The sequence below is a fragment of the Plectropomus leopardus genome, chromosome 15 (assembly GCF_008729295.1).
Source record: "Plectropomus leopardus isolate mb chromosome 15, YSFRI_Pleo_2.0, whole genome shotgun sequence".
Lineage (NCBI taxonomy): Eukaryota > Metazoa > Chordata > Actinopteri > Perciformes > Serranidae > Plectropomus > Plectropomus leopardus.
The window spans coordinates 15934085-15948199 of record NC_056477.1 but is presented as its reverse complement, the minus strand read 5'-3'; the positions used below and the strand labels follow the sequence as shown (position 1 = coordinate 15948199).

At 37.5% G+C, this 14115-nt stretch overlaps 2 protein-coding genes across 2 annotated transcripts in view; both read left to right on the top strand.

The window, feature by feature from the left end:
* Window positions 1-309: 309 nt before the first annotated feature.
* Window positions 310-6629, top strand: LOC121954864 (pyrokinin-1 receptor-like). Its single transcript, XM_042502597.1, has 7 exons — window positions 310-385; window positions 1984-2154; window positions 2360-2456; window positions 3488-3693; window positions 4240-4461; window positions 4549-4726; window positions 6217-6629. Exons 2-7 carry the CDS (start codon window positions 2005-2007, stop codon window positions 6627-6629), a joined length of 1266 nt encoding a protein of 421 aa, XP_042358531.1. The 5' UTR covers window positions 310-385; window positions 1984-2004.
* A 2924-nt stretch (window positions 6630-9553) lies between these two features.
* Window positions 9554-14115, top strand: part of slit1a (slit homolog 1a (Drosophila)) — a 121543-nt gene continuing 116981 nt past the window's right edge. The window contains exons 1-6 of the mRNA XM_042501674.1: window positions 9554-9617; window positions 9940-10193; window positions 11227-11307; window positions 11829-12038; window positions 12173-12399; window positions 13046-13132. Of these exons, the coding sequence (XP_042357608.1) occupies window positions 9571-9617; window positions 9940-10193; window positions 11227-11307; window positions 11829-12038; window positions 12173-12399; window positions 13046-13132 (906 nt within the window). The 5' untranslated portion in view covers window positions 9554-9570. The remainder of the gene's footprint in view (window positions 9618-9939; window positions 10194-11226; window positions 11308-11828; window positions 12039-12172; window positions 12400-13045; window positions 13133-14115) is intronic.

Genomic DNA, 14115 nt, shown 5'->3' with positions numbered 1-14115 from the left:
AAAATATCCAGAAACATTATTATTGCAGAAAAAATGCTGGAACAGGTCATTGCATTTCCCTCAGTAATATCATTGCTCATTAGCGTTTCTTTCTATTAAACAACATATATGACTGTCTTGCATATTAGAGTAGCTGCATAGACTTGTTTAGCATTTTCTGTGAGCCACTGATCTGAGTGTGGAGAGAGAGGAGGATGGAGGAAGCAAAGGAGAGGGAGCGAGTGTCAGAGAGAGAGAGAGAGAGAGAGAGAGAGATAGTGAGTGAGACAGAGAAAGACAGAGAGAGAGGGTCAGTGAGAGTCACAGAGGGAAGGAGGGAGATTACCACTGCTGTGTTTGTATGTTTTGGTAAAGCTGCTTCATCCTTCATTTCTACATCTAGAAGGTAAGTCTACACATTATCTGTTTACTGTATACATTGATTGCACCCTCAAACAGGTCATTTGCAACTGTACAGTAATGGCTCTAATATCTTGTTTTTGGATTTGGCTCTCTCGGCAGCGTAACAGGTTGAGTTGAGTGAATGTGTTTGATTTAACCTACATTGATTGTGTGTGTGTACACCGATATCATGTTCAGAGTGAACTTCACCCGTTTTAGTACATGTATATGTATATATATATATATATATATATATATATATATATATATATATATGTGTGTGTGTGTGTGTGTGTGTGTGTATAAACCCATTAATTGTAAACTGAACAACTCCACATTTAATTCTTGATTACATCACAGACAGTACCTTATGTTCACAAATTGATTGATTGAACTCTCCTCGGCCATGGGAATAACATATTAGAATTCTTAATTTAGCTGCTTCCCCTTTGAGTTTCTTCAGATTTGTATTTGTCTATTATTCACTGAATGATTCACTTTGCATCAATTATGTTAAAATAATGATAAAGCTTTATTTTTCCTGAGAGATATTGCAGTTCAACAGTAGGGATCAGTTTAAGTGTGTTGCATACAGATATGCTCATGCAAGTTTCACATTTGGAGTATCATCCGTGTAAGAGTAACAGTAAGAGTACAGTGTGTTATGTACAGTGGGTTATGCCTATGATATTGTGCTTACTCTCCTGTAGTCCTATTATTCTGTATAGGGTGTCACATCCACCTGGATGGAAGTAGGTGCAGGCAGTCTGACCTCCATCACCAGCTCCTTCATCTTGCCAGTATAAAGCTGTAGGTGGTTCAGCTCACATGACTCAAATGAGGAGTCTACATTGCCCCTCTGCTCAGCAGCCTTACCTTCGCTGAAGCAGCCAACAATTATGGAGTCTTGCAAACCTCTAAAAATGTAATAAATAAATAAATAAAAACTCTTTTTGTATTTTTTAAATGAATTTAGATTACTGTTAGTGTCAGGTAAGTCAACATCAATCTTTTTTTTTTTTTACAATTAAAGCTGAAAATCATTGTTTTTTAAGAATAGCAATATTCTTTCTGTACTATATACATCTTATGTTTAATGTAAGATATTTGCAAAAATGGCAACAAGGAAATTGTACACGTTTTTAAAAAAAATCTACACAACAAAAGGATGGGCATGTAATTGCAAACACTATCTGTTTAATGACAGCTGCTGATTCATCCCTCACAGAGACTTTTCTTCCTTTTCTTCAGTCAAAGCTAATAATGGAGAGGTCACTCTCTTATAAAAATCTCGGTACAGTGCAAGAGCAAGTATAAAGCAGGGGCCCCTCCTCCTCTTATCTTCTCCTGGCTGGTTGTACTGCTGAATTGTGCACACCAAATGTATGCAACATAATGAAAAAAAGTGGGTGTTGCAGCACTCATTTAAAATTGGAGTAATTTGAAACAATGACATGTGACATCTCAATATTGACTCCTTATGGCAACATCATTGTCACTGTCACAGAGGAGGTACATGGGAATTGAGACCACTGTCTTTATTACACATACCCATACTCAGTCATGGAATTTATAGACTTTTTCTCTATTACATCCTTCCAGTTCTCAACCAGCTGCCTCATCATGAACCTCTCGGAACAGATTTCACTCCTCTTCAGCTGTAACGTCAGCCCCAGCGAGAAGCCACAGCTAGATATTAGTGTGACCAAAAGGGAGCCGCTGACAATTGCTGTCCCAATGACCATCTTCTACAGCATTATCTTCTTGTCTGGAGTATGGACAGTCAGTTTACTTGATGCACTTCACCCACCAGCTACCTTTCGACTTACACACAGAGTGGTATATGTGATGATAAAATGCAGCAGCAACACCAAGCCACTATACAAGTCGATCTGTGTTAATAATGTGTTGAGAGCAAATAACATGTTTTTTGTCTCACACTGAAGACCATTAAATGCTGCCCCCTTTTGCTCTACAGGTCTTATTTAATGGTGTGAGCTTACTGACCCTCCTCATGGATGCTCATATGAGAGTCAGTGCCATTCGTTTCTACCTCATCAGCCTCGTCATATCAGGTACAATACTACTACCATGCACCTTATGGAAGACCAGTGCTAACAATATTAAACTGAAAAAAGTTAACTTTATGTATGCATAAGACTTGCCAAAATTCTAATTTGATACAATTATTTGATTTTTTAAAAGACATTAATTAATTTTTAAGTGTACTCTGAGGTACAAACCATCCATAATTACAATGAATATTAATAGTGAAATGGACATGCCATTGTTTCCATTGTTATTTTAAATTGGCATTTAAAATTTAATTATGTGCATAACAACTTGAAATGCAATTTAATTAACACTTCCCACGTCCATTTGAATCATACCCAAGATGTTTTTCAGGCTTGCTTGTTGTCTGTTGATGAAAGTGGATGTTACACAACACTTCTCTGGATTTGTATCAGGCCTTAGTCATGACAAGTTCCTTTGATATTTCACATTTGCTTATAAATATGGCCAGGTTATACTTGAGAGTACACTTAATAATTAATTAATTTATCTTTCATTTACATTTACACATGCATTTATGTAGTCAGAACCTGAAAATAAGATTTTGATTTCTTGTCAAATGGCATGGTCTTGAAAAGGGGATTTGGGTCCCTAGGGGAAGTTACAACAGGGGGTCTGCCAAATTATTTTTTGGTATATGTTTTTATATTTTTTAAAATGTTTTTCTACTTTTCAAAAAATTTAAATATGTCTGAAACAATTTAACAACAAATCTGAAATATTTTACCTTTTGCACCATCTTTTTTTTTTTAAAGTGGAGTTTCTTCCCTCACCTACTTGAAAAGCAAATACAGGCTGATATTTCCCAGTGCCTGAAAACCTCCATTCAACCAGTTTGATATTTCATCGTACTTGGTTTGAAAAATGTTAAAGACCCCTGTCATACGTAATGCACACACATGTAATTTCAATTTAAATAGATTATTGTCTGTCCTGGACTATGCCAATTCTTTTAAACCACAGCTATTATATTCAAGAAATCACTCACAGTGCATATTTGCTAAATGATCTTCATTTTTTCTTTAAATTTTAGACATTCTGCAGCTGTTGACTATCCCAGTAACTTTGTATCGGTACTACTGGGAGAGCTACCCATGGCGTCTGGGCCAAACAGTATGCAAAGTCTACTTCATGGTTCGCCAAGTCTACTGTGCCACCACAAGCTGGGTCATCATGACTTTCACCACTGAGCGCTATGCAGCCATTTGCCACACCATGTGGTCTGTCTCCAGCCTGAAGGTTGAGTACTTGCACAAAAATTATATGATAACATGAAATGAAAAACCAAAAGCTTAGGGATGTCATACTATCTCATACTTTTTACTATTTGTCCAACTGTCATCATTTGTCCTGGTGTTCATGTTGAGCTTATTCCCCAAAATGTATTTAAAACATATTCCTTCTTTTTTTAGTTCATACTAATCACTGCAAGAGATGCTGCATATAACAATGAGAAGACTAATCATGTATCCAGCAACAGTGTATTTTCATGGTCAAACATATACACACTTGAATCAACATGATGTCAACCTGGCCAGACAAAAGAAACACACCACGGGTTACAATTAGCTGTTGATTTCAAGGATGAAATGTAAAAGAAATTACAATGGAAGTAGCCACATAAATAAGGTGAAATATTTGAAAAAATACAAAAAACACACATATGCACAACTTGCTGTGAAGAAAATTGAAGGGAATACCCTCTAAAATGCAGCTGGTGTTTAACCTTTTTTTCGACAAGGTTTAACATAGAATTTCCTCACCTCTTTCTTTCCTTTCTAACAGAAGTCTCGGCTGCCATGCCTTCTTTCTGTATGGGTCATTTCTCTGGTCTCAGCAGTACCCTTTGCTCTGGTCTATGACCAGGCTCGTGCCTGTATCTTAGACTACACGGCCAAAACACGAGAAGAAGCCTTCCATGTTTCCACCATGTGTGAGATGACAGAGCCGGATCCTGCATACATCTACAAAGGAGCTTTGCTCCTAAGAGCAGGAATCTTCTTCCTGGTAAGATAAGTGCTCTTCAACAGATTTTCAACAGTTTTTGACAGCTTTCATCAAACACAGGCACTCAACTTGCCTTTCCTACTCCAGGTCCCACTGATCTCCATCTGTACTCTCTATCTACTCATCCTGCTCTACCTGAGGCGGAACGGACGACAAAGGAGAAACATGGGTCTTACACGGCCAGATCCGGAGGGAAGGAGAGAAATTCAGTGCCATCGAAATGGAAAGCTACTTTTAAATGAAAAGAGAGCTCTAAAACTCATGGGTGAGCCTTTGAAAATTATAAATAGTTGTTTATATCTTGAGGTTGTGGATAACAGGGTAAAACTTTCTGAGTACTATTTTTTTCATCTTAGTCTGATGAAGACTATGAAGGTCTAAGTGACTGGCCACTACAGAAAGTTGGTCGTCAATTTGCATGCATATGTCCTTGAAAGTAGGTGATGCGGGACTTTTGATGATGACTTTTACACTTGGTTGCTTACTAAACAAATTGCAGTGAATTTAGTGTTGGTTATAGTTCATTTAGCTTAAGCTTTGGTCAAAAACTCCTTTTTTTAAATCTTTTTTTTTTTTTTACATTATTTTGAGTGTGTTATCATCTGATGTCTTTCACAATCCATATTTCCCTCCGACAACATAAGACCTACCCTCTTGTAGTTTTGCATCAAATCAAAAATGACAGTCAGTGACTTTGACACTGCAAACATTTAGCTTTTGACAACTTTTTTGCTCAATCAGATTGCAGCAAGACAGGACTCACAATGTGTTGTTTATGGCAGCTTACAGTTACCTCATGATATAGTGCCAGGATCTGTCCACATTTTTGAGTTGTGTAGAACTAACATATGTATGTTTTCATTGTTTTATAATTACCGGAAAGTAGGAATCAGTGTGTTTTCATTATCTTAGAATGAGCTGTTTATGACTACACATGGAGCAGATCCTCTTCCACTGAGTCTGCCCAGCATGGTCTCATCCCTAGTTGTCACATATTTCCACTTTGCAGTGAACTTTAGTGTCTACATGTTAGATTCTAGGTATCCTTCTGTATATGCTGCTGACACTGCGTGATGTCAACAAATGCACATGGTGGGATGACGCTGCACTAGGTTATGTTTAGACAACACCAGGACATAGCAACCAATGCAGCGATGTCATTAAAAGCACATGCTAACATGAATGGTTAGGTTTAGACAACCAGGGCAAATGGTAAGGTGCAGGAAAAAAATAAAGAAAAAACACATCACATTCAGACAGACAAAGAACACCGGACTCCTGCGTGAAAGTCTGGGGTTTGTTTGATCCATCCACCACCCCTCCTGCCCTATAAGGACCTTTTGTGCTCCTTTTGTTATTACTGGTAGCATTTCAGCCTGACACCATCCAGTGGTGTATCATGAAAGGTGAATTTTGGGGACTGGATCTTATGCCAAAAGCACTGCAAATCTACCGGTATTTGACGAACATGGAATGAGAACGCTAGTTGCTAGTAGTGTTGTTCTAGAGTAAGTCAGAGAAGACAAACAAAAAAACTGGCTCTAGATAGGGCCATTGGAGTTTTTATGTTTTTGTATCACTGTAGTTCTCCTACATGCTTGGCACATGGGAGAAGTTTGAGTTCTGCAACCTCACCACTATATGCAACTAAGTCCTACATACTGAACCTTTAATGCTAATTTATTGCATCATCATTGTGATGTCCTTTAAGTTATGCAATTGAGATGTTGACATCCTCTATGTTTTGTCTTCCAGGTGCAGTCTTGGTGGCCTTTTTTGTTTGCAACTTTCCAGACATTGCCTCGTCACTGATGCAAGTTTATGTGGTTGTGTGGTCCGACACCGTCCTTTCTGTGTACACAGTCCTGAAATCATACTTGTCACTTCCACTGTGGTATATCAACGGGGCTCTGGATCCACTGTTGTTCTGTATTTCCTCCCACACATTTCGCAGGGCATGCTGTAGGACTCTGGGTAGGCTCAGGCTTTACTGCTGGAAGTATGGGAGCATGTGGCTGAGGCCGAGAAGTTCTAGTGAAGAAGCAAGCATGACAGCCAGAGAGAGGATTGATGGTAAATCTCATAGAGAGAGGGGGGGGGCAAAACGAGACATACAGTCACTAAAAAAATCTGATGAGAGGAGTGAAAATAGCCGTGAAAAGCAGTGAGCTTTGAAAGCCCCTTTTAAAATGAGCAGTAACAACCACCATTTGGAATGATCTTTTTCCCACTATCAAAGACACTGTGGAAAGAAAGGCAAAATATATTTTAACCTATAACTCTGCTTTTTTTTGCTCTTTTATTGCTGTAAGAGTTTCCAGTAATCTTACTGATGCCATTTGCTAGCAGTCACCTTTTTGTGTCCAGAGAAAGTGTATGATTTACTTGTAATTTACTTGCTTTTCTGTCTAGCTACAAATATATGTGTAGTGCTTTAACATTACATCACTGTGAATGATGTGGACAGTCAATGCAGAACTGTTATTTCTATTTATCAAGTGTAATGTGGCAGGATGTATTATTATGTTGAGTATGAAATAAATGTTATTCAAGAGTATTATTCAGGTGTCTACTCACAGCACATATCACATACTAACTCATTTTTAAATCTTTAGAAAAGAAAGGCGAGAACACTTGTACTGTGTTCTTCGCACAACTCTGCAACAGTGTTTGTTAAATGACAGGTTTGCATCCTTGAATGATTGTTAGACATGTTGCCTGATGAAAGTGCTGCTTACTTGATTTTATTTCAGCTTCAATGAACTGTTTTGAGCTGACATACCTAAACCTGCAATTTGTGAAGCTTGTGTTTTGCATGTGATATGTCATTTTTCCATCATCAGCAGGAGACCAAGCCAATCAATCCAAAAATAAATACATGGAAATACTCAAGGTAACCTGCTGCTTTGTAAGTAGATGTCCATTCTAATTATGTATTACAGCTGAAATGCTGCCAGTTATGTCTACATAAAAAAGAGGAATTGGTAACAAACAAGCTGTGTGTGAGTGTTATTTGTTTGCATCTCTGCTTTGACTCTCCTGTGATTTATTTTCTTTCTTTTTTGTATTTATTATAAGTATTATTTAGCCTGGGTCACAATATTTTTTGTTGCTCCCCCTTTTAAGGCTGCTCTCTTCCTGTTGAATGCTTGTTAATTCTAAATTAATATCAGACCAGAAAATAGTGATAGTGTTCACTTTATCAATGTCTATGTTCAAAGTTAAAAAGAAACTTATTACAACTGTGTTTAATGTAAACAGTGTGGCATATAGCTCCTGAGGTTCTGTTTTGGACTACCTTTTCAAATGAGGTCACTGAACTAGAAATAGGCCTACATTATGTGAAAAATGGGGGGCACAGTTTTTAAAAAAATTAAAATCCAATGCCAGGGCATAAAATAAATTCATTAGATGTATCGATTGACTCAAAGTTTTTTTAAGATGGTTGCTAGATGACCAATAATCATTCTACACACATGCACTCTCAGGAGCGCACACTGACAGATAAGGACACAAATTGCTGCGCCAATCATTATTTTGTATTAATAAAACATTAAATGACTACTTGTAATGTGAAGGGGGTCACTAGTAATGACAGACCGGCAAAAAAATTATTAGGCTATCCAACTCTGCAGTTTCCTCTGTAATTTAGGGGGAATTCCCTATGAATCTCCAAACAAATGGTTAATGTGGGAGCAAGTGAAGTCTGTAACCAGGCTAAGAAGCCATGGTATTGTTGCTTTGTGTCCCCTAAAAACAAAATGCTGACACACCAATTTTATGATACAGTATGGTGTAATAAAAGTATTTGCTCAAGAACTGACTGCTTAAGAACATTCTTGAGGCTCTTGTAGCATACCTAAATATTTCATTTTATGCTTCTTTATACCCTACTCCACTACATTTTTAGGCAAATGTTGTATGCTTTACTATTTATTCCACAACTAAAGGAACTAGTTACTTTGCAGATATAGATTACTACAAAATATTAAGCAACTAATAAATTATTATATAGCCTAATGTTGTAGGCTAAGCTACCCATCTGTATCTAAAGTCATTAAAATTAGCTCCATCTTTACTGGCTGTAATGTAATCAGTAATTATTGACTTTATTGTCCTTGCACAGCTGTACAATAAAATTAGGTGTCAAAACTTCAAAGACAAGCAGATGCATTAAAGACTATATACAGGCCTAAGTATAGAGAATAGACTGTATAAGGTATGATATACATACTGCACATTTTCTTGATAATATTTCACATATGCAGGATATTCCACTTAGTTTTTATTTCATGTATAGCATGGTTACTTAGCTGTTTAGTTCCTTAATGGCACTTGAGTAAAAGCTTTTCAAGAATTTGGATGTGTGAGTTTTTTAAGCAAAAATCCACTTCAAGAAGAGCAAAGCCACTGTGTCCATGCATGTCGCCATGTTCAAAACCAATAATGTGATATCTGATTCTGAAATTAGGCTTTCTGCATGATAAGTATTTTTTACAATAGCAAAATGTAGGCCGTTAACCTGTTATTACAGTGTAGTCTTGCACTGTGGTATTGCTACTTTTACTGCTTTTGTGGCTTGCTGTATAAAAATCAGAGAGCAGGTTTAAGATTTTGAATAAAATAAAATAAAAAATTAAATTCACAAGCAGGGGTATGTTAAATTGAACTTCTGTTAAAACATGAGAATTTCCCCAGTATTTAAAATTAGATCGTTTAGCCTATTCATTTGACATGAAAATTGGACATTATGGAAATAAACAAACAAACAAACACACACACACACACACACACACACACACACACACACACACACACACACTCACACACACTCACAAAACATCTTGAGAGATGGCATTTTAAAATCACGTAGGCCTTTACAATTTACCAAATACGAGGTCATAATGTTGTATGACAGATCTTCTTCTTGTCATTTACATGATCCATGCATTTCATTAAGACATAATCTATTTAAAAATACAAATAAAAAAAAAAACATATCCCGTACCTATCTACGGAAGCTGAGCGGTTTTGACGTACGTATATTTCAGCCAATCACAATGCGGAGGGCGGGACTAAAGGGGAAACAGCGGAAGATTCAAAACGAAGATGGCGGCTGAAAATGATCTCCACAGTAATCACAAACTGGACAGAAGGTACAAACTTTTCGTTTACTTTAATCAACAGTTATCAGACCGAAAAAATACAATATGAAGTGCAAGTCTCTAGGATGCTAACACAATATTTTTGTTGTGAACTTACTCTATAGCAGAGTACCTTAGCGTTAGCCAGTTTAGCTAACCCAGCAACGATGTGTTTCGCTAACATTTGCTAACGTTAATCCGCTAATTTATGTTATATATCTACCCTTTCTGTTTTAATTAACTGCTTTACTGTAATTAAAAGCTCGAAGCTTTTCTATTCCACTGAGTCTTAACATGAATCCCAACCCCCAGCCTGTGTGTTTGTCTTCAACAGGGGGACAAAATGCAGTTTGTTTATCAGCCAGGAAAAGCCAAACACGAGCCAGCCTGTCATCTTTAACCCAGACTTCTTTGTGGAGAGGCTGCGGCACGAACATCCGCAAGCCTTCGCCGATTTGGTACTCAGCAATATCACTCGACTCATAGACCTTCCCGGGGATGAGTTTGCCCAGCTCACCGGAGAGTCGGAGGCTAAGGTGCCCTCCGCCTCTGGCTTTCTCCGCTCCTTCAACTTCCTGAAACGGAAAGGTTAGACAAACAGAGCACAGCGTGTTCAGTCTTTAAAACACAGTGTTAGCTAATATGGTTTAATCGTGTCATGTTGGTGCAGTAGGAAGCTTAAATATATCCTAGAAAAGTAGTAGTGTTTATTTATCCACAGACCTCATACAGTGCCTCATTAAGACGTTTGCAGACTTGCGATGCATGTATCTCAAGTAGTGCTGGAATGATTGGTCGATTAATCAGTCAACATAAAATCAATCTCTTATAATTTATTCTTCTTTTAATGTTTTTGAGATTAAATGAGTCAATGTTGTGGAGCTGCTATTAATAATTATTTTTCATCAGCAGTTAATCTACTGTGCTGATTATTTTTATGAGTATTAATGACAGGAAAATGCCACTCACAATCATTTCTTGAGGCCAAAGTTGACACCATCAAAATTGCTTGTTCATGCCCGACAAGAGTCCCAAAATACAGTAATGTGTAAGTGTCTTAGGCCACCTTACACGTTGTTATTTTATCAAGGTTACAGTGATCATACATATTTTTTTCTCAGTAGTATCTTTTCTGAAATACAACAAGAACATACAAGAACTTTGTAAACGGTATTAAAATGCAAATATGTCAGAATAAAACAGCTTCAACAGGCCAAAGTTGCAAGTATTAAGTGTGATCTCCCTTTACATTTTGCATGTCTTCAACACTCTTGGTCAGACAATATGAGATTTACAAAACAAATTTTCAGGTGTATTTACACCAGGCTGCATTCAAGACATATCCAAAGCTACCTGCAATGCATTGTACATGTTCTCTGTATTCTTTGAATCTTAATGAATGACTGAGAAATATATATATATATATGTATATATATGTATGTATGTATGTGTGTGTGTGTGATAGATATGTGTGGTGGCATAAGACTTTTGCACAGTGCTGCGTGTTCTTTTGATGGATGGAAATGATAACATGGATCTAATGAGTCCCTTATAATGAATTAAAAGCAGCTGTACGCACAAAGGGTACCATTAGTCTCACTTGCTCTTTGATGCTTTTCAGAAAAAGGGGTGGTTTTTGGTGCGCCATTAACTGAAGAAGGAATAGCACAGATCTATCAGCTCATTGAATACCTGAGTAAAAGTGAGTACCAGTTCATATGCATGCATCATTTCTGTCATGAGAAGGACCCTTTTCTTCCACATTTATTTGTGATATCATGACTAAGCTGTAACCATGGCGGTAGACAAACAGCTTTAAAAATTACTTGATTTAATGATGTCTGATATACTACTGCTTGATCTGCTTGTATCACTTATTCTTATATGAATCAGATTTGTAAAGACTGCAGTCCTTACTCTTACTACTTAAACTTAGTTGGAGAGCAGTGAATTAGCATGAGGTCATGGTTTATTTCTAGAAAGCGATGATGTCATATGCTGAAATTGGACACTAGGACCAAATGCTTGGGTCAATAATTTATCTGAAAGCACTTTGCTCCTGCTGTCTCCCTCCTTCCTTTTCATTCACTCCATCTCTCTCCCCACTTCTGTGTCTGTGTCCCTATGTCTCCTTCACTTTGTGTCTACCCGCCTACACACCACATCTCTTTTTCACCCCTCCTCCTTGACTGTCTCTCACCATCTTTCTCTCACAACCCCCAGACCTTCATGTGGAGGGGTTGTTCCGTGTGCCAGGGCACAGCCTAAGGCAGGCAGCCCTGAGGGAGATGCTGAATGCAGGGGCGGAGATAGATCTGGAGACAGGCGACTTCCACCCCAATGATGCAGCCACATTGCTCAAAGCGTACCTGGGAGAGCTGCCGGAGCCTCTGCTCACGCACAGACACTATCATGCTCACCTGAAGATTGGAGGTGTGGCATGACTCATGCAGCTCTCTGTTATCGCTCAAGATAAAACAATATTCACATAAATGCTAAGTCAAGATAAGAAAATAAAAGTGACCCCTTTGCTCTTTTGTAGTAATTCTCTTATGTGTTGTGTCCAGCGCTGACTCGCTTCGATGATAAGGGGGATAAGACGAGTGTGCCAGACAAAGAACGCCAGATTGAGGCGTATCAGCTGCTATTCATGCTGCTCCCGCCAGCCAACCGCAGCCTGTTGAAGCTGCTGCTTAACCTGCTGTACCACACTGCTCGAAATCAGCACATTAACAAGATGTCTGCAATCAATCTAGCCACAATGTTTGCTCCACACATCATCTGGCCCAAAAATGTGAGGATCTTAGGTTCATTTTATTCCACGCTGTAAAATCTGACAAGTTGATTTTAGTTAAAAGAAAACCAGGAAACCGATTGCCTTGAATAATGTAAGTAAATACAACAGTTTATCTTAATTTATGTGTACTTCATATCCAATTAAGTTGACTTAATTTTGTGATGTTTAAACTTTCAACTGACAAGCTTAATTGAATCAGTCTGTCTAAGTTTAAATAACTTCAGTTAACCAAGTTTACTGTGCAACATATCTGTATTCTGACAGTTGCAAACAATTCATAATCATATTTGTATTTTCTTAATCATGTAAAGAAAACAGAACTTGTAGATCTTCTGACGTCCCCATTGACAAAATCCTCTTTGTCATAATCAGGTTAAGTCAGACTAATTTAGGTAACTGAAGTTGCTATCACATAGAAAAAACAAGGTCATTTTGCTTGTCATTTTCTTTTTACTTAGATATACATTAAAAATAAATTAAGATTCAATGTTATATTTACTTTCCTTTTTTAATGGCAATTGGTTTTCAAGACTATTTTGAGTAAGATCAACTTGCTCAACAGTATGTGACAGTTATCCAAGAAAAGTTTATTGTCAAGTAAACCTTGACTGTTTTTTTGGTAATGTATGTTTTTATGTTGCAGGTGATGGCAAGTGATCTGCAGGGACACATTGAGCAGCTGAATAATGGCATAGCATTCCTCATCAGGCACTCACAAAAGCTGTTCAAGGTAAGCTTGTTTCTCTGGATTTAACGTCTTATTTCATAACTAGTTTGGCTTACTGATAAATAGCACATGTATTGGAAACACTACGTGCAAGTTTCCCTGCTGATTCTTTTCTCTGTCTGATAGAAAGAGAAATGTGAGGTGTGACTTTATCTCTCAAGGTTGTCTGGATTCTGTATTTTTATTTTGTTTCAGGTCAAAACAAAACACAGGCAGTTTGCTCTATAGAGAAATTATAAGAAAAGATAAATCTTTTACATCACAAACATGGGGTTTTGATGCATTGTTTCAAATTAACCTCTCATGTCAATTTGCCAGGCTTACAAGATATGCAAACAGGCTTTGGAGAAAAAATATTGAATTTATATGTGAATGAAATATCAGTAAAGGCTATTTGTTTTTCATAGAGTATCTTCATGAGTGGCCTTTTGGATCCTGATTACTGGCTTATATTTCACCATTCAAATGACCTTTTCTAACTTGACAACAATTTAAATAGGCCCCTTCATATTCTCATTTGCAACCTTTGTTAATGTAGTAGAAAACAGGGCGCAAAGCTGTTCCCCCAGTAACAAAAGCAATGAATAGGTCTTAATTGCACACACAATTGCTGCATCTGAAATTGCATACTAACACGCTATTTAGTGTGCTAAAAGCGTATGTCCGAAACTAATTCGAAACCATACTATTTCTGGCGAAGTATTACAGTATACAAACACTTGATGCCACAGCGGCATAAATATTCCACAGTGCAATGCAGTAGATGACAGTGTTCACAGCTGTCTAGAAAATATGTGTAAGACTTTAATTTGCTAAGCGTAATGTAATGTAATGTATTTAAAAAAAATAAAAAAATAAATTTCTCTAACTCACCAGATAGAGTGCACACCCCATATAGGCTGAGACCTGCGGCCCTTTGCTGCATGTCATCCCTCCTCTCTCCTCCACCATTCCTATCTCGCCTCAGCTGTACTAACACTGAGGGC